This window comes from Vulpes lagopus, chromosome 1, assembly GCF_018345385.1.
Source record: "Vulpes lagopus strain Blue_001 chromosome 1, ASM1834538v1, whole genome shotgun sequence".
Taxonomy (NCBI): Eukaryota; Metazoa; Chordata; class Mammalia; order Carnivora; family Canidae; genus Vulpes; species Vulpes lagopus.
The window spans coordinates 73,658,543-73,682,224 of record NC_054824.1 but is presented as its reverse complement, the minus strand read 5'-3'; the positions used below and the strand labels follow the sequence as shown (position 1 = coordinate 73,682,224).

General features: G+C 60.7%; 1 protein-coding gene across 9 annotated transcripts in view; it reads left to right on the top strand.

Moving 5' to 3' along the window:
• Nucleotides 1-23,682, top strand: part of XXYLT1 (xyloside xylosyltransferase 1) — a 190,455-nt gene that overhangs the window by 91,876 nt on the left and 74,897 nt on the right. For 2 of the 9 annotated variants that reach the window (XM_041770320.1, XM_041770293.1), the window contains one exon: nt 12,238-15,064. The exons of 4 other annotated variants lie outside the window; for them this stretch is intronic. In XM_041770320.1, the coding sequence (XP_041626254.1) occupies nt 12,238-12,568 (331 nt within the window). In that variant the 3' untranslated portion in view covers nt 12,569-15,064. Of the gene's footprint in view, nt 1-5,736; nt 6,367-11,693; nt 15,065-23,682 lie in introns of those variants that run through there. 3 more of the 9 variants (XR_005990176.1, XR_005990177.1, XR_005990178.1) reach the window with 3 other exon arrangements.

The following is a 23,682-nucleotide window of genomic DNA, read 5'->3' as shown; positions in this document are numbered from 1 at the left end:
AGAAGACAGGCAGGGTTCGGTTGGCCAGGAAGAGAGGACATTTGAGGTCAGGGCATCCCGGGTGCTTTGGGGCACCGTGAGAGCTCAGTCCAGGGTGCTGGCGTAGACAGAGCAAGGGTCAGGCATGGAGCACCCCACGAACCACACAGAGCACCTGGACGTTGCCTAGTCGTGGGCGGGGAGGCCTGGCTTCACCTTCCCGTTCGGAAGGTCACGTTGGCCGCGTGACGGAGACCAGGTTGCAGAGGAGTGAAGACGTGAATGCCCGGGCTGGGGACGAGGTTTAAGGAGGGGGAAGTGGTAGGCTGGTGAGAGCGCCACAGCTCAGGGATGCCACCCAGGGCTCTGGCCAGCACCTTCCAGCTGATGATGGTACCTGCTAGTCAGCGGGAGGTGCTGGTTGGTCCTCCGCCTCCCGGGCGGGGGGGTGGGGGTACACACTGAGCCACCAGCCCTGGACCCTATGCCAGAAAGCGACCGTGGTCACTGGATCCAGCACCGGCCAGCAGTGAGGCACGTGCGTGCTGGCTTCAGCGGTCCCGACCCAGCCCACAGGTCCTGGCAGGCCTGGACTCCTGCCCACGCGTGGCCCCAGGTCCACCGGCTCTTGGTACAAGCAGGTGGGCTTGCTCATCTGCAGGCCTCCTTCCGGCTCTGATGCTCTGTCGTTCTTCATGGTGGCAGATGACACACTTGCACGAGTCCCCCTTCGATGATGTACGTGGTCATTTCACAGATGCTTCAGAATCCATTTCTGGTCCTGTCCTCCCTGGTAGAGGATTCCCGGAGCTTAGATGTCGGTCTTGCTGTCACACCTGCCTTCCCAAGGCCGCTCTTTCAAGCACCAATCTCCGAACGTTTGGATTTACTGGGAAGCGGTCGGAGAGGGGTTTTCCTAAAGCAAAGGCTTCTTCTCGGAGGCGATGCTCACCTGGGGTGCTTCACATTTCCCCACGTGTACATCTCAGGCCCGCCTCATTTCATTTCTTGGCCTGGTTCGGAAGATCCACACAGAGAACTTTCTGCCTGTTTGGTGGCTGCCCTGAGTCGCAAGGGCTCCCTCTGCTTCCCGGTGGGGTTTTTGGCCCCTCTGCTTTATGGCTTCGTAACTGCATCCCAGCCAGGCAGCAGAATCCAGTCCTCTGCCACCAGATTCCCAGTGTTTTTCCACTGGGCGAGCAGGGCAGCCTGAGGGTCCCCGCGGCGGGGGCAGCGTGGTGTGGTTGTTGAAGTGTTTCTCCAGGGGGAGCGGAGTTGGCGTCCGATGAGGGAGGGAGGGACCTGCTACCCTGCCTCACCTCTCTCTCGAGAATGCACATTCCGTCCCTGCGAGCTTCCTTGCCTGGAGGCTGCTCCGTCCTGTGGGGCCTTTGCCAAGATTATCGCAGAACTGAGGAACGTCAGAGCTGGAAGGCCCAGCCCCAACCCGCGAGCTCTTCCCTGCAGAGTGGGGATTGGATCTCCAGCACCGTTGTGTCCCCAGCGCTCGACACGACCTTGGCACACAGTCTCCGTGGACGGTCCCCGCGTGACTGAGCGGCCGAGCTGGTTTCCCAGGCAGGGGACGGCCCCCGACCTGCCTTTACCAGGTGGCCCAAGCTCTTAGTGCCTTGGGCTCTGCGTTCTTGGGGACCCAGCGTGGCTGCGGCCAAGGCCCGCACGGTGCCGAGGGGTTGGGTGGATGAACGCAGGCCTGACGCCCCTGCGCGTCGCTGCTGCCGCTTCCGTGGGCCTGGCCCTGGCGGCCTTTCACACGACCCCTACCCTGCCCGGCTGCGCGAGGCGGCCTCACCTCCGTGAATTAGGTGTAAAACCCCACTCATTGGAAAAACAGAAAAGAAAAAGAAAACGGCGTCAACTTGCTCAGGGGAGATCTGTGATGGACAAAAATCTAAAAATAGTCATATGGGGGGCACCAGGGGGGCTCAGCGGTTGGGCTTTGGTCCAGGGTGTGACCCCGGGGTCCTGGGATCGAGTCCCACGTCGGGCTCCCTGCATGGAGCCTGCTTCTCCCTCTGCCTGTGTCTCTGCCTCTCTCTGTGTCTCTCATGAATAAATAGATAAAATCTTTAAAAATAAAATCTATATGGGGGTGTGTGTGCGAGATGTGGCTGTTCTCGCCACTGGCATGTTTCGTTTGCTGACGGTGGAGCAGTCATTCCTGGAGGGTGTTCTGCGGTGCTCCCCGGGGTCTTTCCCCGTGGCCCCGGGGGTGGTTGTGGACTTGCTAATGGCTGCTTGAGTCAAAATCCTAATTCACATACTTTTATTGATTGAGTCGTACCTTAGCCCCCACCCAGTTGTGAAGGTTTCGTGTAAGTATGTGTAGACAGAGTGAGTGGGGTGGGGACGGGCCGAGGGAGAGGGAATCTTTTATTATTTTTAAAGACTTTTTAAGATTTCATTTATTTTACTTATTTGAGAGAAAGAGAGAGAGCTTGCAAGCATGGGGAAGGGCAGAGAGAGAGGAAGAGGGAAAGAATCGCAACTGGACACTGTTCTGAGCGTAGAGCCCAGTGCGGGGCTTGATCTCAGGCCCCTGGGACCAAGGCCTGAGCTGAAACCCAAAGCCAGACGCTGCCCAGGCACCCCAACTGGCAAATATTTTTTTTTAAAGATTTTATTTATTTATTCATGAGAAACACAGAGAGAGAGAGAAGCAGAGGCACAAGCAGAGGGAGAAGCAGGCTCCATGCAGGGAGCCCGACACAGGACTCGATCCCGGGACCCAGGGTCACGCCCTGGGGTGAAGGCGCCAACTGCTGAGCCCCCCGGCTGCCCTGGCAAACACTTTTAAGGTGGCATCTAATAAAGGAGAGCTAGGCAATGCTAATAAATAATAAATACATAAATGAATGAATGAATGAATGGGTGAATGAATGAATAAAATTAAAAGATGCAAAAAGAGCAAGTGAAAAGTTGGATGTCGTAGTTGCTTTGACTGAAGATTCACCTCGGCAGTCGTTAGCATCTTCAAGGCCAAGAAAGAAAATACACACGGCGACGCGTGTGGCCCGTTTGGCAGCAGGGGCCCGGGCGCCCAGTCAGAGGCCCCCACCGGCTCCCGTCCAGCCGCAGCTGCGGGGAAGTCCTGGGAGAGCTGATGGGCCCCGGGGACCTGTCCGCACCCGCCGCGGGCGCCCCGGTGACCAGCCCAGGGGCCGGAGAGGCTGAGCACCCCCCTCCCCTCGCCCGTGCAGCCTGGGAACTGGGGCGGGTGCTCTGTTCGGGGGGGGGGGGGTCCAGGAGACACCCGCACCCACGTCTGGGTCCCGGCCGGAGTAAGCACCCACGCCGACGGCAGCCGTGCGGTGACGGGCCCTGGGTCGGCCTCTCCCTTTCCGTCCCTTCCTCCCTTCTCCTGCCTCCTAGGATCACCCCACACTCTGTGCACCAATCCCTTGTCTCAGGCTGTGCCCGGCCCGCCCGCCTGCCCCCGTCCCACAGCACGTGGTCAGGATACGGGCAGAAGCGGCGCGCAGGGGACCGGGAGCCTGACGGCCGCCGTGGCCAGGGCTGCGGGGACCACACTGGGCTGTGCCCGGCTTCTCCTGGTGTCAGCCGGGGGCCCAGCTTGGGGCTTGAACACCAAGTCCCAGTGTCCCGTGTCCACTGGGCACTGTCGTCCGTTTCCCCGGCCCCGTCCGGGCGCTCAGGGCTCGTGCGCCCTCGGGGCCGTGCTCGCTTAGCCCCGGCCCCAGGGGCTGTATCCAGGCCCCAAGGACAGCCCCCATAATTCCGTTTTCACCTGTGGACAGCCCACCCGAGCCGGAGTGAGCAGCTCCTGGTTGTGCCGCCACGTCAGGGCAGGACCGAGGGGAAAACGCGTGGTTTGGGCTCTTTGTCTTGCCCACGGCTGCCCTGTTTCCAGTGTTTTCTGGTTCGAGACTCTGCGGTCCGACCCGTGCATACGGACAGAAGCTGCTGTGTCCGCTGGAGCTTTCCCTATGCGGGGCTCAGCCCCCGGCCCCGGACGGGCGTCATCATAGCCCTTTGGTCCGCCCCCCTCCTGCCCCTGGCCACAGATTCGGACTGCGGGCACCTCAGCCCGTTTCACCCCAGATTTCACTTGCAGAGTGATGTCGTTCCTTCAGTTTGTTGGAATGAATTGCATGAGGCCGCCTGGGGCCATCTGGTACTACCGGGGATCGGCTGCCCCGGAATCCTGCCCCCCGGCCCGGCCCGCGGAGTACTCCACGCACCCCTTGTGGGGACCGTCCTGCTGAGAACCCTCCTGTCTGCAGGCTGCCTCCCGCCTCCATCCTGAGCCCCGGGGGGACGTTGACGGGAAGGAAGGGAGCCCAGGCCCCAACTTTCCCCCCTTCCCCTCATCCTTCACCTTTGTGGGACTGTTCTGGTCAGAGTCGTGACCGATGAAGCGAAAAGCATCATTCTTCAGGACCCAGACTCAATAGCACTGCAACTTTCCATCAGCACCGTGTCATTGGGGCGCCCGGGTGGCTCAGGGCTTGAGCGTCTGCCTTGGGCTCAGGGCATGACCCTGGGTCACAGGATCGAGTCCCGCATCGGGCTCCCTGCACGGAGCCTGCTTCTCCCTCTGCCTGTGTCTCTGCCTCTCTCTGCGACTCTCATGAATAAATCAATCAAATCTTTAAAAAAACAAACAAACAAAAAGTCCTGCTGCTCGTCCTGTTCTTGGGGAAGAGTTTATTTGTGTGGCTCTGGTACCAGTGTCTTCCTTGCTGCGTGGTCACGTCTACACCCATCTTCTCTCTCCTTCCAGGCTCTTAGCTTCCTGCAGGCAGGGACCGGCCCCATGAGTAACTTCTTAGCAAACTGTAGGACGGGCATGGATCCGGGGCTGGCCTAAAGGAAGCTGGGACGCCTCCTGTTCCTCCTGCCCCTGTCTGCTGCTGCCTACTCCGGACAACCCGTGGCTGCCCGCTCGCCCTGCATCATTGATAGGAAATGCAGATGTGGCTTACATCCAGGAAACGGTGGTTCCCGTGCTGGCTCCCACTGCAGCCCTTCTGGAGCCAGCGCCTCCCACACTCGAGTCGGCTCCAGGGCAAGCCGGGGCCCGGAGCCTGGCTGTCCTCATCCCCAGCAGGAGGGGCCTCCCCGCGGTGCCGGCGAATGGTTCCCGTCTCCTCCTCCATGGGGCTCCTGCGTCTGGAAACGAGAGGGCTCGTTCTGACGGTGGCTTGGATCCTCGGAGGTACATACTGAGGCGTGCGTCCATTAGTCGGTTTGCCAGGCCCTGCGCCAGGGGCTGGGGACGCATTCGCAAATAAGAGATGCGGCCCCTGCTGCGCGGAGTGCATGGTGCAGCAGGGGGGACAGAGCGGCATTAAACATGACGGGCAGGGCCAAGCCGGAGGGTGTCGGGGCTTGCGCCTGCGGTAAATGCTGACCGTGTCCCTGCAGGTGGGTCCCAGGGCCTGGATTCCCGACCCCCTGCTTTCCCAGAAGCATGTCCGTCCCCAGCCATCCGGTCCGATCCTGGAGAAAGCCTTGGAGTTTGCCCTAAAGCACCTGCAACGTGCGCAGCTAGCATGAGGCACTCTCCTGAGCTCCGGCTCACCCTGGGGCCACTCTGGCCGCCGTCTCTTCGTCTGCAAATCGAGGGCTGTGGTCTAGGGCCGCATTTCTTAGGGTCAGTTCTGGGGAATACCGATCCCAGGACATGTACTGGAGCAAAGGGCTTCGTGATGGAGTGGGTTTGGGAAAGCGAATACTCCATATGAATATATGAGCTTCACCGTCCTCTTCTAGATTCCCGGAGCACATTAAAGGCCCTCAGAAGTCTGCGAGGACGCCACCCGGCCTGGCTCTCTTGAACCTGGATCACTCACTTCACGTGGCACCTGCTTTCCCGAGCTCTGAGGCCCCGGGCAGCCGGCTGGGCCGGAGCGCCCTGCGTTCCCTTCCGCCCTGGCACCGTCTGAGCAGGGCGGTGGTGATGCTCTGAGCTGGGGACGGAAGCCCGTGTGGGGCAGTGGCCCCGACCCTGCAGCTCCCGGCCCTCCTTCCCCCTGCGATCATCCCGCCAGCGTCCAGGGAGACGGCTGACCGAATCTCCAGCCGTGGGTTCCGGAGACATTTTCAGACACCGACCGGCGGTGCCACTGCCTTGGAATCCACAATCACTCGTAACTGGCCTCAGAACGACCAGCTCGCAAAACCATCTGTCACGGGACACTGGAGCAGGACTCAGAGGCCCATTAATCATTCAAGCGACGAGCTTCTTCAGACCCTGGCCTTGCAGCTTCTGGGGCTCACTCATCCTGGGCCCCCTGACATGTTCCGGGGGCGGGTCCTCGGCTGTGCTACAGACGTCAGTGCCCCCAGTGCTGGCTCCGCAGCCCCAAGCCTCACCTATTGGAGGAGGGACGGTTGGTACAGGTTAATCACGCTCTGATGGCATCGGCTCGCAGGTGGTGGGCGCCCAGCACGTGGCTCTGGCTCTCCGAGGTCGCTCTTGCAGCATCCCTAGCCATTCAGGAAAAAAAAAAAAAAAAATGGAGGCTTTTTTTTTTTTTTTTGCAAGTTAGAGGTACCTAAAAATATTGGTCGAATTAGTTCTAGCTGATTAGATCCGATTCTCATTCCCGTTTAGTGGAATTATAGAACGTCGCAGCTGCCTGGGAACATAGAAATCATCTCCTCCAGCTCCAGCATTTTTCAGCATAGGAAAATGAGACCAGAGCGAAGGGACTCCTTCAAGGTCGCCCAGCTGGTTCGAGGCAGAGCCAGGCCAGTACCCGGGCCCCCTGGCTTCCAGCCCCGTGGCCTTCCCCGCCCGTCCCAGGGCGTCTTCCTGGGGGTGCTGCGGCCCATCCCAGGCACCACCACGTTGGGTGCAGGCGTTCGCTTCCCTCTGTGGCTCTGTGATGCCGGGGGCAGCACGTCTGTCCCGGCCGCCACACCCCTGGGCCGTGAGGTGGGTTTGTTGTGTGCCATCAAGAGGGTCGAAATGAAAGAGCGAGCCCCCTCCCCGCTGCTGTCCGCCGCCCCCCGACTTGTGATCAGGGCTGGCCGTGCCCTCTTCACATCCCTCTCCCGGGCGTCCCGCAGACTCCAGCTGGAAGCCAGCCTGGAGCCAGGCCTTCCCACCCTGTCGTAGGCATTGCGGGGCCAGGCTCCGGGGTGCTCCGGTGGAGCCTCTCCCTGGAGCCTGGAGAGAAGGCGGAGGGGCGGGGGGTGGGGTCCGCCTCCCATCTGCGGAGAGTGGGGGGATGACCACTGAGGCCCTGGAGGTTGGGGTTTCTCCTGGAGTCCGTGCTAGAGGTGCTTGCAGAGATGGCCGGGTCCAGCACCGATGCTATAGACAGGGCATGAAGGCGGGAGGGGGGCGGCCCTGGCCCGAGACCCCGGGGCCAGCCGCCGGCGGGGCGAGGATGAAGCCCAGGCTGCCCGCTGCCGCCTCCCGTATTGCTGCTGCAGAAGCTTCAGCCTTCCTCGTTCGGGGTGCCGTTCTCCGGGGCGGGACCAGTGTGTCTCATGCTGAAACCCCGCTGGTTAGGAAGCAGAGTAGGGTTAAGGGGCAGAGGGCGTTCCAGTGCGGCCTGCGGGTGTCTTACAGGGAAGCGCAGGCACCGATGAGATGGAAGGTCAGCTGGGGCCGTGCAGCCGAGGAGCCTTCCCGGGCCGAGGAGCGAATGCCCGGAGCAGCTGGGCTCTGCGGGATCGGGGGGATGGGGGTGGAGGGGCCCAGAGCAGGTCAAGGAGCAGAGGTGGGGCAAGCAGGGGTCAACCCAGGCGTTCTGTGCCTCCTCCCTGCACTAGACGGGGCCTCCTGTCTCCTAAACTTTTTTTTTTTTTTTAATTTCTAGCTGGGGCTAGTGCTTGGCCACGTTTCTGCCCAGAGGCTTAGGGAGATGCACACAGGGCCCAAGCCAGCCTCCGTGGAGGGTCGCCCGAGCCCTCGGGTGGAAAGACAGACGTGTGTGGGCTTGGTAGCCTCAGACCCTGGGTGTCGCCAAGGACAGGTGCTGGCTGGGCTGAGGGCGCCTTGGCTGCGGGTGTGCAGGCCACAGGGGAGGACGTGGCGGCCGGCCAGCTGCAGCCGTGGCCACCTCCCTGCAACGTACCAGGGGAGCACTGCCCGGGCCCCGGGGCTGGGGCTCCTGGGAAGCAAGTCCTGGGACCCTGACTCTGGAAAATGGGCTGGAGAAGGGGCACGGCGTGAGGAGCTGTGCCGGCCTGTGGGTTTGGCGGCCTTCTGCTCCCCCTTCAGGGCTGCCCAGGCCCCCCCATAGCAGGTGCTCAGTCACTGAGCCGTAGGGAAATCCCGGATGGAACTGGAGTGATGGGAGGAGGTGCTTGCCTTGGCTTTCGCAATGACCAAGTGCTGTTCGTGGCTCCGGACTCTGGGAGGACACTCAAGGGGCAATAGTGATGCTGATGGAACCAGTGGCTTCTATGGGCCCTGCTGCTGGGGTGCACCCCGTGCCAGGCACTGCTGAGGACTCCGGGGAATGCCATTTAGCCGTCATCACGCTTCCATAAAGTCATTATTAGTGCCCCCCTCCCCCCATTTTCTAGATGAGAACACTGAGGCACACATTGGTGAGCCCGAGGCCAGCCCCCAAGCCCGGAAGCGATGGGGCTAGGATCCCGCACACAGTGTCGGGCTCCCTACCAGGCCTGCCCTCGCTGTGGCCCCCGTGGGGGCATCTGAGCCCCAGAGGCAACGGTGGCCCTCGGAGGGAAGGCCCACGGGGACAAGGGGGCAGCCACGGGGTCAGGGTGGGAGGCGGTGGCCTTTGTACAGATGGTCCCTGCGGACTCGGCGCCGGCCCTAGGCGGAAGTCGGGGTAGAAACCTAAGCTCCTCGTGTTCGGAGAGACCGTGTGAGCTTGGACTGGAATCTGATCCCGGAGGAATGTGCCCGGGCCCCGGCCCCCCGCAGGAAGCCTGTGTCCCGAGTCCCGGGGCGCGTGGGGACAGGCCCGGCCCCCTCCCAGCCTTCCCTCCTCGGCCAGGACCCTCAGCCTTGTTGTTCCAGCGGCCGGAGCAGGTCTCCCAGCTGTTGTTCCTGGAAGCCTTCCCGTGGTCTCAGGGCCTTTGAGAGGAGAACAGAGCAGCTAGGAAAACGGGAGGCACAAACGTCTGCGATCCTCGCGCCCGTGGAACAAAGAGGCGCTCGGGACGCAGCATGCTCCCCCGCCCTCGCGGCCTCCCCTCCCTCGGGAGCATCCCGCCAACGGTTCTGGAATGTGCGTGTCCCGGGCCTGGGGCTCCCCTCGGCGCAGGGCGCAGGTCCTCACTTGGGGCCTCGTCGGCCGGGAGGTGGCTCGGTGGCGTCCCCCGCGTCCCCGGCCGCGCAGCTGTTTCCAGGTCTGCTTGGGTCGGGGTGCGTCACTTGGGTAGTAGCGTCGCCTCGTGTCCACGTCATGTGTAGATGTCGTGGCTTCACCCTCAGACCAGAGCAGGGCTCGCAGCGGGACCGTGACGTGCCCCGTGTGGATGCGGCGCCCTCGGGGGCCCCCCGGACCCCTTCCTGGGCTCTCCTTGGAGGCACATGTCCCCAGGGACCCCGTGCTCTTCCCAGGCTGCGGTTCTGACTCCCCAGCCCCGAGTCTATCCAGTCCTGGATTGATTCCGAGTCGGGCCCGGGCCCCGTCCACCTTCGGGGGGGACCCGGCGGCATCGCCTCCCCTGGTCCCCCCATTGCGGCCAGACCCGCCGGGCGCTGGGCGAGGGAGGTGGGCCGCCGTCCTCCGTGCCACGACCCAGGGCCTCTCGCCGTCGAGGGCGGGGGGCTTCGGGGCTGCTCGGGCGCACACTCGGACACTTGGGGCCTTGAGTCGGGCCCCAGCCCCGGGCTGCCCTGCAGGAGACGCAGCCGGGCCTGCCCCAGGAAGTTCCCGGGACGCCCTGCTGCCCAGCGGTTGCTTTGTCGACTAGGGACAAAACCGGAAACGACTCCAGGTGTTTCAAGCAGAAGGGGTTGAATGTTGGGACCAGGGGCTCACAGCATGTTGGAGGGGCTGGAGGCACAGGTTCTGGGCTGGGCCTCGAGTGACTCCTAGATGGGACAGACAAGCACCCACCCCGTAGGTGCTTCTAGGGCCTCCAGGAGCCTGAAGGGCCGACACTGTCCGTTGGGGCCGAGGTTTACGTTGCTGGACAAGAAGCGGCTGGCACTGGCCTGTGCCTGATACCCAGGAAGTGGCGCAGGACGCCCCGGTGCAGGGCGACGGTGACTCTGGAACCGGCAGTGCCAGCCGGAGGCCGCCTTCCCGCCCTGTGTCCCAGGCACGTTGTCCGGCAAGAGCCAGCCTCTGCCCGCCCGAGCCAATGCCTGCGCGAAGGCCAGACCTCGGTCTCTCCCTAGACTGGGCTCTGGCACCGCTTCCCGGCAGCGGGTCCTCCTCCAAGCCTCTGCCTTTCTAAGCACATAAGATTCGGCTTCCTTCCCGAATGCTCTGAAAGCTTCGTATTTTCATGTTTACTTCATTTTCCCTGATTCCGGGTGACGAGCTTGATAGATCGGGGAACACGAGTCGAGCCGGCCTCAACGGGAGACGCTGCGCGTTTGGGTCATCAGGGTTCCACGTCCGCTCTGGGTCTTCATGCTCAGACTCACTGAGGGAACGTCCAGGAGAGATCCTGGCACGGTGACCGCAAGACCTTTTTCTTGCTCGCGACAGGGTTTTTTAACGAGACCGCCGTGGGCTTTGGGGGAAACGTGTCTCAGGCGTCAGGGAAGGGACGGTGACCTGTGTGGGGCTCCGGGGTTCGCGGGTGGCCTCTCCTAGGGGCACTGGCTGGTGCCTGCCGCCCGGGCCAGGTGCCGGGTGCCTTGCAGGCACACGCTGATGGGTCCCGGGGGTGAAGTGCAACCCCAGAGTGGCCACAGGCCCCGGGTCTGCCCCTCCTCTGGGTGCTCAGCCTGGCCCAGTCCCGTTCACAGGAGGCGCTCGAGATGACGCCCACACCGCGAGGACTGCGAGAAGAAGAGATGGAGAGTGGGCCGGAGTCCAGAGACCGCAATTCTCCGCGTCTCCCAGCTCCCCGGGCAGTCACCAGGACCCGGGCCCTTGGTCTTGGGGGAGCGAGGTGGGGCAGCCGTCTCTGGGGCCCCGGGTGGAGCACAGACCAGGGGCTGGCACCGCAGCTTTCCTGGGGAGCGTTCGGAAGGGGCAGAGCTTGTGCGGGGCGGAAGGTGGAGCAGAATGCAGAGATGCTCCTGCGGCAGGCGCCGTCCTGGTGACTTGGGCTTGGGGGCTGTGCTCTGAATTTTGATCCCCGGGGCCTGTGTAAGTGGCTCCGTGGCTCCAGCCGAACGGGATGCTCATGGTCCCCTGGGGCTGTGCCGGGGCCCCCACCTTCTCACCTCTGCTCGTGCTGTCACCGGGGGCTTCTCTTCACCCACCTCCGCCTTGAGCAACCCTCTCTGTGTTTCGGGGCCAGCTCGGTCTCGCCTTCATCGTAGGCTCGGGGTCCAGCGGCGGCAGGTGGCCCTCTTGCCCGATCTGACCCTCAGGGCACGTCTCTTTCCGTTTCTCCTGGCTTCCTCCGCTTTCTGCCCTTTGGTCCTGTGGCTGCCGGGCAGGCCTGCCCCTCGCCAATGTCTCTGTCACCTGGGAGTGTCTTGCAGGTCAAGAGTGGTCTTATTTTTTTTTTCTTTATTTATTTTCAATTTTTTTCGTCTTGTTGGTTTTTTATTTATTTATTTATTTATTTTGAATTTTTTTTTTTTTTTTTGTCTTCTCGGTTTTAAGAATAATGATAACCACCCTTAGCTCTCCGGAGCTGACGTAGCCTGCCAGTTGAGTGATTGATATCGGCGCCCACATCATTGGCATAACAGCAGATTTGTTTACGCAGCGACAGTAATGCCAAGGAAACTGCAGAAGAAATGAGTTCCTAAGGCATTTGCAGCCCATCTTTTTTTTTTTTTTTTTTTTTGCGGCCCATCCTAACGTACGTTCTGCATACTTGGCGTGCGAGCGCTATTTGAAGCAAGGTTCCGCCATTCCGCAAGCAAGTGATGTCTTATATCTACATATTTCGCTCCCTCCCCGCCCCCAGGAAGTGTGGAAAAAGGACAGCTTACCTCTATTTTAAGTCTGGGAGCTGAGTTGATATTTCCAAAAATTCTAGCGGGTCACACGGCACTGGGGCTCGGTGGGGACAGCATCTGCCAGAGGCCCGGGGGACAGCCCTCGCGGCCTGGAGGCAGCAGGCTTCTGTGGTGGGCGGGTGGGACGGCGACGGCACGGTGGTGTCCACTGCTGGACCCACCAGCCCGTCCCTTCCCTACAGGTGTTCACGGTGCCTGGTCCTGGAGACCCGGGATCGAGCCCCACGAGGGATGCCGGGGAGCGTCGGCGCACGACCAGAAGCGAGGCAGGAGGCGGGAGACATGCAGCAGCTCCTTCCAGCCCCCAGGACGACCGACCGGCACCTGCCCCGGACCTCAGACTCCACCCAGCCCCCGGGCCCGTTGGTGCTGGACACAGAGCCCTGGCAGGCTCACGCCCCCCACGCAGCCCGGCCCCGGGGCTCAGCATTGCAGCTTGCGCCCGCGGCTCGGCTGGCCGGCACCTCTGCTTGCGTGGGAGCCCCAGGCGCAGACCCTCCTCTTAAACCCTGAGCTGGCGGGGGATGGAGATCCGCGGAGAAAAGGGAACGGCTCTGCCGAAGCGCAGGGAGCGTGACCTTTAGGGGCAGACGGACTACGGTGATTTAAAATCTGGACTCAGCGATTTTTTTCCAGCCTTGACTTCCTTGAGACCTCGCCACCTGATTGGAAATGATAACAGTCCCTTTGGGGTGGCCGTGAAAGCTGGAGAAACTACGGGAGAGCTCAGAGCACACCCAGCGCCCGAGACGCTGGCTGCCTTCCCCTGCGGTCGTCAGCGCCCGGAGCGCAGCACTGACCGTGGCGTGTGGCCAGGGCCTTCCCGTCGGTTGTCTTGGCCGACCCACCCCGGTTCAGGCCTCGCGCGTGCACGTGCGTGTGCGAGACCGAGGGCGTCCCACCAGAATGCTGTTTTTTTCTTTACGGGTTTATAAAATTTTTCGGCCTTTTTACTTTGAACACTTAGTTTACAACCAAGAAATTGATTTTTTTTTTTTTTTAGAACAAAAAACAGAAAGGAAAAGTATTTTACTAAGTCTCGATTTAAGTAAAGCAAGAGAGTCAGCAGTTTGAGAACAGTCGAAGGTTCTTGGGAAAGATTCCAGTCTATCTGGCTCTTAGGGTTCTTTTTATAGCTCGCCACGCGCATGCGTTTTCATAAATGTAGCGCTTGGCGTTTCCAACTGATGTTACTCCTCAGTGGGTTTTAATGTGCAGTGATATTTAATGAAGAAAACCCAGAATGGGGATGCCCAGGGGGGCTCAGCGGTTGAGCATTCGCCTTCAGCCCAGGGCGTGACCCCGGGGTCCTGGGATCGAGTCCCGTGTCGGGCTCCCTGCATGGAGCCTGCTTCTCCCTCTGCCTGGGTCTCTGCCTCTCATGGATAAATAAATTAAAATCTTTAACAAAAAAATTTAAAAAAAAAAGAAAACCCAGGATGGATGGCAGAGCAAGGCAGTGTGGTGGGCCCTGCGCGGACCTGGGACTGGGGTGCCGGGAGGCTGGGCCCCACGTGGGGACGGTGAGAGGGGGCCACGGAGACGGGAAGGGGGCGGCTGCCGCTCCCCTCAAGCGCCGCGCGGTGCAGCTGTGCGCGGGGCGAGGGGCATTAAGCCGAGTGACCCGGGTCGGACTGTCCGGCAGACGGTGGTCACAGGAGCAGCGTCCCAGTGCCGGCAGCGGGGGCGGGCGGGGCTTCCTCTGCCCACGTCTCCCCGGCTGGGAGGGTGCCCTGGAATCCAGACCTGGATCCTCTGCTTGAGGCGGGAGGCCTGGGAGGGCCGGCGGGGATGCCGCTTGCCGGGCTTGTCTGCCCCTTGGCACCACCCCCTGGGCACTGCCTGAGCCGCCCCCTCTCCTTGAAGGGGGTTCGCAGGCCGCTTCTCCATCCTTTGAGCTGAAGGCATGGGTGGAAGGTGGGTCCCGGCAAAACAAAACAAACGGCCTCTTCTGTGCGCAGGCAGGCGGGGGGCTCTGTGTGCTCAGGATTTATCTTTATTTTCTAATCCTGTTAGCGACAGAAGACGACTCTAAGGAGCCCTCTGACCTTGGTACCGCCGGGGGCAGTTGTCTGTGGTCTGTGGGTCCCCGGCCGGGCGTCCTCTTCCCATCTCTCCTCCTCCCCTCCCTGTAGGGGCTGCGGTGGCCTTGGGGGCGGGAGCGCTGCTGCCTGGGGTCCGCCCTGGGGACCCGCTGTCCGGCCTGTCGCAGCCGCCGAGGCAGTGGGAAGGCAGCAGGGCAGCAGTAGGACGAGGGGGGCGGCCACCCTCCGAGGTTCTCGGCGCAGGGCACCCTGGACCCTTCCTGCGCGGCCGCCCCGTCCCCTCCAGCCGCGTGGGCCGCGTGGGCACGAGTCCACACCTCCCCAGCAGGGGTCTCAGCTGGGTGCCCTCCGAGGGCCTGCTTCTCAGGGCTCCTCCCCTCCGCAGCTGGGATCCCTGGGCTCCGGAACGTTCCAGCGCCTGAGGCTGAGACACCGTTTGGAGGATCTGAGAGAGGACGAGGCTCCTCCCCTGAGACGGGGTGTGCTGGAGCCAAGCTGGGCCCCAACCTTCTCGGGGGGGTGGGGGGGTGCAGAGTCCAGCAAGAGCGTGTCTCTGCCGTTACCGTTAGTGAATGACGGACGTACATGTGGCTTCTGCAAGGTGTGACTGTTTTTCTCATGGTGATAATAGTCTTCCTGGTTATCAGTTTATTGATGACAAGTTGGACAGTTGACGTCAGGAGCCCACGTTTCCCATACGGCTCCTGTCCTACAGGATCAGTACCGGGGCTTCCAGTAGTGAGAGGCTCCACGTCAGTGAGAGGCCTGAGTAACCATCCTCGCACTCGCCGAAATGCTGTCACTCCAGGGAAGGGGAAGGCTTTAGGCTCGAGGAGTAATAGTATTAGGGTTTTGGTTTCATTGTTTTTTATTTTTATTTTTTAAAGATTTTATTATTCATGAGAGACACACAGAGAGAGGCAGAGACTCAGGCAGAGGGAGAAGCAGGCTCCATGCAGGGAGCCCGACACAGGACTTGATCCCAGGACCCCGGGGTCACGCCCTGGGCCAAAGGCAGGCACTAAACCCCTAAGCTACCCAGGGATCCCAATGATTCTTTTAAAAAAACAGAAATTCAAATAGAAGTCTACTCTATAATCTTGCAGATGAGCCTATCACAGAGCAGAATGTTAAAGTTCTATTAGAGAGCCGGCACACGTGAGCCGAGCAGGGGGCAGGGTCAGAGGCAGAGGGGGGAGCAGGCTCCCCGCTGAGCAGGGAGCGGGGTGAGGGCTCGATCCCAGGGCCTGACCTGAGCTGACGGCAGGCGCTTAACCGACTGGGCCGCCCAGGCGCCCCACGTTTTAGGAATCTTTTAGAAAAGTCACAAGTTTGTACAGCAGCACCGGCCGTGTTGGGGTCCCTCCGCACCGGCCCCTGTCGCTCCCCGGGGGGTGTTTTAGAAGCCCTGGTGGGTATTTCTGTGCGTGTGGGGTGGCACCGTTTTATCAGCCTCGTGATCTCACCTCGTTATTAGGGAGCAGAGGTCCAGGACCAGAGTGAGTGTGGTTCTCGTCGCGGATGCAAGGAAAGGAGAAACGCGGAGCAGCCCTGGCGGCCAGTGCGGCGCCTCGGGACCGCCCAGGGAGCTCCCTCCATGCAGCTGTCCTGGGGGGGTCCCACCCGCTGCCCCCGGCTGGGGCGGCCTACAGATGTGCCTCCTGAACGTGCAGCCAGAGCGATCGGGAAGCCACAGAGCCCGGGGAAGGGGCTGCCGACGGGCACCCAGCGGGCCGGGCGGAGGGTGCTGTACTCCCCGTGACGGTTTCTGTTTGACGTGCATGTACTGGCGGCCTCTAGGCTCAGGAGGCTTGGCGGCGTCTCCTGTTGGGCTCGCTGTCCTGCACGCCGGCCCTGCGCCTCCTGCGCTTCCTGGGCCTCCTGGGCCTCCTGGGGCCAGCGCTCCCATCCGTCGCTGCCCGGCCTCCCGGCCACTCGAGCCTTTCATCCTGCGCGGCGGCCCCGCAGTCACGCCCGTGCCCCTCGTCGTAAGCTGCACAGCTGCGTCAGACGCCCCGTGCGGGGAGCCAGCGGCCTGAGCCTGCCCCCGGCCTCCAGGCAGCAGCTCTGGCCGCTGTTCCCACCTGAGGGCCGACGCAGTTTTACAGAGAGGACTCATCTGGTGAGAAGAGGGTCCGAGAGCAGCCGTGGGCACGGAACTGTCACCTCTGCCCGGCACCTCGTCTCTCAGCCGCTTCCCCGCCTTCTCACCAACCTGTCCTCCCTACAACGGCACACACGGGCCACGCAGGGTGGGGGACCCCTTGCGCCACCCTCACACGGGCTGCGCGGCCTGTTGGCGGCACCAGCAGGAGTGCCACCCCCCCGCCCCCCGTGGGCTCCCTTCCAAGCCCTGGGTCCCATTGAATGCGTAAAGGGAACCCAGATGACACTAGGAGACCGTTTTTATGGGAAAATGCTCAGAAGTCCCAGAAACACCTTGGAGCTGTGAGCTGTTGGAGCGTCGAGCTCTGTGGCAGCTGGAGGCCGGGGGCACGCGGTGCGGCTGGGCCCTTAGGTGCCCGGAGCCGCTGCGGCCCTGCTCAGCCCTGCTCGGGAGGCGTGACCCCACCTGCTTTCTTCTGCGACCTAACGGCTCTTTTATTCCCTGAGGTCAAAGGGTGCTGCTGGGATCTGTCATATGACAAGATTATGTTGTTTCCCCAATTCCTTCCCCTTGATGGATTCCAAACGTCTCAACCATCATTGCCTTCCCCCTGTTTATCTCCATCTAGGTAGAGGCAGGGACGCAGTGAATGTCAACAGCCTTTAAAAGGCAAAGAACTGAGATCCCTGGATGGCTCAGTGGTTAGCACTGCCTTCGGCCCAGGTGTGGCCCCGGGGTCCCGGGATCGAATCCCACATCGGGCTCCCTGCGTGGAGCCTGCGTCTCCCTCTGCCTGTGTCTCTGCCTCTCTCTCTCTGTCTCTCTCTCTCTCTCTGTGTCTCATGAATAAATAAATGGAATCTTTAAAAAATACATTTTAAAAAGATTAAAAATAAAATAAAAGGCAAAGAACATTTTCCCTTTTTAAATTTAACTCCTCGCCTCACCTGGACGGGTTCTTGTGGGGCCTGAGCAAGTGCGACTGAGGCCCACACAGCCTCCGACGATCCAGAACCGACGAGCGCCGCTGCCGGGTGGGGCCGCGGGGGCCTGCACTCCTGATTTGTGTTTTTTGTGTTTTCTGGGTTTTTTTTTTTTTTTTTTTTTTTGCAACCAAACCATCGAGTGGCCAGTGCTGAGGAGCTCGGCCCGGACTTGTGGCCCCAAATCCCAGGCTGTGTCCCTGAAAACCCCCACGTCCACACAGCCTGCCCACGGCGACGACCGCCAGCAGTGTTAGCCCTGCCTCCCCGTCGGCCGGGCTCTGAATGGAGCTGTGCCTTTTTCGTTCCTTGGCAATCTAAAACTTGGGCAAAAATCAGAAAACATTCCCTCTAACCTCACTCTGGAAAGTCAGAGAGAACAGCCAGGAACAGCCAGACATATTTTCTGACATATCTCAGTTTCGTACGTCTCCTCTTGACCAAGGGCCAAGCGTTCTCATTTCCATTCAGAAAATATGTTAGTCAGAGAGACGTCTAAAACCACCGCGTCTTACCCAAATCTCTCAGAAATGTATAGTGTGCAAAAGGAGTATCCCTGGGGTTAATTAATGTTCTAAAATATTTAGTTAACCCCCGACGACGCAGCCCCGACGCTCCCGCCACGTGGGAGGACATCCACCGTGCGAGGATGGTCCCCATGGCCAGGGCCTGGGGCCGTGGGAGAGCCCGTCCACCCCGCGCTCCGGGAGACGCCTGCCTCTGGGGTGTCGCGCCCACGGGGGCCGTGCGGCTCCAGGAGCTTAGCCTGGGAGCTTCCCAAGGTCCCACGAGGAGTCTGGCCCTGAAGGGGCTGTTGGGTGAGCCAGGTGGCCGCCCTGCGCATCTGTGTCTGGACAGAGTGGGCGGTGAGGGCCCCGCTGGGCCTGCGTACCTGTGGGCAGGTGTCTGCTGGCCTCTGGCGAGAGGCTGTGCGGGATCAGGCCCCGAGGGGACGGGAGCGCAGGGACCACCGGGCTGCCCAGGGCGTGCACATGGGTCCGTGCCGGGTGCCGCCGTGACCGGGCCCTCCCGGTCCCCCCCCCCCCCGCCCCCTTCCCAGGGTGTGCCCTCCTGGTGCCTTAAGCTTCCAGGGAACCGTTGCCCAGTTCCCCCTCCTGCTCTCCCTCCTCAGACCCCTGATAAAGTATCAGCATAAAATGCGCATGAAATCTATTTATTTATTCATTCATTCATTCATTCATTCATTTATTTTGAAATTTTGAAATTTCTAAGTGAAATTTCTAATTCTAATTTTCTAGAATTTCTAGAAAAAAATTTCTAATTTTTTTTCTTTCTAAGTACACGCATTTCTAAGCGCGTGTACCTACTTTACCCATTTGCAGGATAAAATGGCATCGTCGCCACTCCCACGGCTTTCATGTCTTTATAGAGACACTAACGATACTGTCCTTTCTCTTCTGAGCGCGACCCTTGGGCCAGCAGCGTCAACACTGCCTGAGCGCTTGGCAGAAGCGCAGCCTCTGACTGAGAATGTGCACTTGGACGAGATCCCAGGGAGCCCTCACGGGGTGCAGTCGGCCCGGGAGAGGCCCCCGCGGGGCAGTGCCTGCGCCCTTGCTCTGTGGGTGACCGGGGGGACAGCCTCGCCCTCCGTCTGTTGCCCCCGCGCGGTCACTGCTCTTGCCCCGACCGAGCCCGTGCCACCGCCCGTGCCACCACGGCATATGGCAGTGAGCAGGGGCAAGCAAAGGTGCGGGTCGGCTTCAAGCAAGTGTGGAAGCTTGCAGACTGTTTTTTCTGGGCTTGAGAAATAACAGATTTTGGTGCAGCCCGGTGGCCTCTGTGCCTGGCTCAGCCACGCCCACAGTCTCCCCAACATCCAGCTCCCGTGTAGCAACAGCCCCTCCGTGAGAGCGAAGGGTGCGGGGCTGGATGCCTGGGCCTAACCCTGGGCCCAGGACTCAGTCCCGCGCGTGCTCCCCCGGCCGCCTTACTGCACACGCCTGCGCTGTGCCCACCGTCCCCGAAAGCCCTAGCGTGCGTCCTGGGCACTTCTTTTCTGTGTGCCCTGGTGCTGTGGGCTAACGGGGGATTCTGAGGGCATCTCTCTCCGGCTTTGTCTTCACCCTGATGTAGGTCCCTCCATCAGCCTCAGTTCAGGAGAAGGGCAGGACTCTGGAGCTAAGCCGGGGCCTGGCCGCCCGTGCCAGGCCAGCTGCACGCGGGTATTCAGCAGCCCCTCCGGCCGGCTGCACACCCTACAGCCCCTGGGGAGGTCTCAGGGTTTCCACCAGATTGCAGCTCCTCCCTAGCAGTGAGGTACAAGCCTTGTATTTGGAGACCGGACATCTTCCGGCGCCCCGGCCAGGAGGGGCCTCGCCAGAGGACCGCGGGCGTGCCCGGGTCGGGTTACCATCGGTTCCCTTCATTGGTCATCTCTCACGGTGGCACCTCGCCGTGGACCCGCATCCCTCAGCTCATGGGGCCGACATTTCTACGTCGCTTTCCCCATCTTCACCCTGCGAGAAATGCAGGTGTCAAAACAAGTCTCCTCCAAATGTGTCACTCTGAGAGGTGGACTGTTGGGGGCTGAAGGCGGTTGAGATTTGCAGACTCCGGGGAAATTTTGCTTCTCTCTTAACTTCCTAGAAGAATCTAAAGGGAGAGTCTTTCCCACAGTAAGAGTCATTACCAGCGACACATTTCACCTGAACGATCCGTCTGTATGGCAGTGAACCTCTAGTCACTAAACACCTCTTTTATTGCACCCTCCGCCCCTTTGATGCCCCAGCCCTGCTCCATTCGTAGCTCGGGACGCCATGGCTCCGTCACGTCACCTTTCTGTCTCTGAACCACTCGTGTGTATCGGGTTCCTGTTCGTACAGAATTAATTGTCGTTTCCTCCTGTTGATCTGTTTCACGTCACTTTACTTCTCAGACTGGATGGAAGAACCGTTGAAGGATAGAAGAAAGTTTTTCCTTCCCAACAGAGCCCTGGCTTCCCCCAGTAAGGACCCCGGTGGCTCCAGCTCACAGGACCTGGGCACATTCTCCCCCCAGCTGCCTTCCTAAACTATTGCTGTACCACTTTCATTCACCGATCTCCTCCTTTAAATCCTACCATCTGATTTCAGTATCTTTTTCCTTTGTTCATTCTTTAATCCATCCATCCACAAACCCATCCACCCATCAATCAATCCATCCATCCACCCACCCGTCCACACACCCATCCAACCATCCACCCATCCACCCATACATTTATCCATCCACCCATCCACCCATCCACCCACCCATCCACCCATCCATCCACCCATCCATCCATCCACTTATCCATCTGCCCATCCACCCATCCATTTATCCATCCACCCATCCACCCACCCATCCACCCATCCACCCATCCATCCACCCATCCATCCATCCACCCACCCATCCATCCACCCACCCATCCATCCACCCACCCATCCACTTATTGATCCACCCATCCATCCACTCACCCACCCATCCATCCACCCACCCACCCATCCACCCATCCATCCACCCACCCACCCATCCACCCATCCATTCACTCACCCACCCACCCATCCACCCATCCATCCACCCACCCACCCACCCACCCACCCATCCATCCATCCATCCACCCACCCATCCACTTATTGATCCACCCATCCATCCACTCACCCACCCACCCATCCACCCATCCATCCACCCACCCACCCATCCACCCATCCATCCATCCATCCACCCACCCATCCACTTATTGATCCACCCATCCATCCAATCACCCACCTACCCATCCACCCATCCATCCACGCACCCATCCGTCCACCCATCCATCCACCCATCCGTCCATCCGTCCATCCGCCCACCCTCCCATCTACCCATCCATCCATCCATCCACCCACCCATCCACCCATCCATCCATCTACCCACCCACCCATCCACCCATCCATCCATCTATCCACCCATCCATCCACCCATCCACCCGCCCATCCTCCCATCCATCCATCCATCCATCCATCCATCCATCCATCCATCTGTCCATCCATCCATCCATCCTACCCATTCATCCATCCATTTGAAACTTAATAGTTCTCAAGGGCCTGCTGTGAATCAAATGCCCACACCAGGCCGTCAAGTCATAAAGATGAATAACACACGCTGGTTATTGATGCCAGGGCTCCTGCTTCCACTCAGACCTTCCACACGCAGGCAGATCCTTTATCCATCTCTATTGATCCCTCATTGCCCTTGTAAACCACTTCTCTTTCTCAAACCTTTATTGGTACCCAGGTCCCTCTGTCTCCAGTCTCTGTAGTTCCCATTTCAGAGCCGGTATCTTCTCATTTATGTCCTTCCTCCAGTCTCAGCTGTGTCCTGAGAGTTCCCTCATTTTGGGAAACTCCTCTGTCTGGTTCCTGTGACCCTGGGCAGTGTTTCATATCTCCCTGCCGTATTTTGTTCACCTGCAACATGGAGGTGATACTACTTACCTCGTTTGTTATCAACAGTAAATGACGACTTAAAACTGGGTCTGACACATGGGCACGCTCACTCAGTATTAGCCATCACCGTGATTACCCTCCTCGGTGTCCCCACCCCGCCTCTCACCCTGTATTTCGTACCTCTGTAGTCTGGCATACCCATCCCTTCCCTGGGCAGGTGGACGTCCCTCCGTCCTGAGTGCCCAGCTCCTTAGTCTCTGTCACTTACTCTGCCAGAAGTCTGTCGCGTTTCCAAGTTGCCATCCTCTGCAGCTGTCAGTACTATCACATTCTCATACGCAGTGAGGTAGGGTGGGTGGGGAGCCAGGAGCATCCAGGGGACACTATCTAGGAAATAGGGAGCAGGGGCTCCCAGGGGCTCCCAAGGGGCACGCACAGGACAGTGCAGTCGCAGGGGACCCATCCAAGTTCCCCGTCACTGGAGCAGAGTTCACGGAGGATCAGCCAAGTGGGGAGCTCGGGTGGGGTCTAAGACGCATGAGGCCGTGATGAGGCCATCACCGCAGCCACTGGAACTATTGTGGGTGCATTTCCCAGCTCCTCTTCTCCCGTCCCCTGAATGTTGGAAGCCCCCAGTTCTTTCATGCCTGCCTCATCCTCCATGTCTGTGACCTGCATCCAGCCCCCTGCAGGGGTCCCCACATCACTGTTCCTCTGGCTGGCATCTGTTCAAGACCGAACAAGCCGTTCCCCTTTTTATCCTCCCGGCCTTGCCCTGGCTGTCACCGTCTGCCACCCCTGTTGTAAGCCAGGCACACAGCCCCTCAGGGCTCCATCTGCCTGCTTGAGCCCTCCAGTGCCCCTTCGTCCATCATCTGCCCCTTGTCCCTCCCCAGGCCCTCCCCGTGCAGCCCTCCAGGGCCCAGCACATCATGCTCTGCACCTGTCCATCAGGTTGAGTGACCGCACGCTCCCCAGCCCACCCACCTGTACTCCTAGCTCTGGGCAGCAGGGGTGGCAGGGAGCCCCTGTGGCCAAGATGTCCGGGCAGGCTGGGCATGGGCCGTGGTGGGTGGGCAGGACACTTGCCTGCTCCCTGGATGTGTGAGAAGAGGACTGGCACTGCAGAGAAGGGCATCCCGCCCTCCCGTGGGCATCGGGAAATGGGACGCTCTAGGGCCTTGGCCATGCCAAGCCTTCAGAGGCCTCGCACGGATCAGCAGCCCTTCCCTGGAGGAAAGAAGGGCTGTGGGCATTTGAGGGCCGCCAGGCTCAGGATAGGTCGGGCCATCTTGTGGCAGGCCCGGGGCCTTCCTGGCGAGGATGTCCGCCCTCCGTGATTCCACTGCTGTGCCAGGTTTCACAGAGATGGCTGGGCTTAGCTGGTGCAGCTTTGGGGATGGGACAGTGTTGGCCACAGTCTTTATTCTAGACGTCATGAAGCGGGATGCTGTGTCGGAACAGAAGCCCCTGGTGGTTTGTGGCTGCCTAGGTGGCTGATCTGGGGTGCTCGCACACCGTGGGAGGAGCCTGGGCGGGGTGTGGTGTCTGCGCTCCTGTGCCAGTCAGGGCCGCCCCTCACGGGCATGCGTTTGGCAGTTTGTGCCCACGTTTGCTCCTGGAGACCATGGCAGCCGTGTGGGTGTCTCACCCCCACCCCGTGATGGCCGAGCAAACCCAGGCCCTTGCCCCTGGCCTGCTGAGTCCAGGGGCAGCCCCTTCATCCCACGACTGACACGGTAGGTGCGCTCACGTCAGGGTCTCCTCTCCTTGCTAGCCCACCAGTTTCCTGAGGGCAGGATGCCGTACTTGCCATTCTCTCGGTTGGGTCGGGTACGTGCTCCATTAACTATTTGGGTGATTGCTGATCGATTAGCCTCTCAGCGCAGTGTGCTGTCTGGGGTTCCTGCATGTCTCACTGAGAACTAGGAGCTACGGGATCCCCGGGGGGCTCAGCAGTGGAGCGGCTGCCTTCAGCCCAGGGCGTGACCCCGGGGTCCCAGGATCAAGTCCCGTGTCGGGCTCCCTGCATGGAGCCTGCTTCTCCCTCTGCCTGGGTCTCTGCCTCTCTCTGGGTCTCTCGTGAATA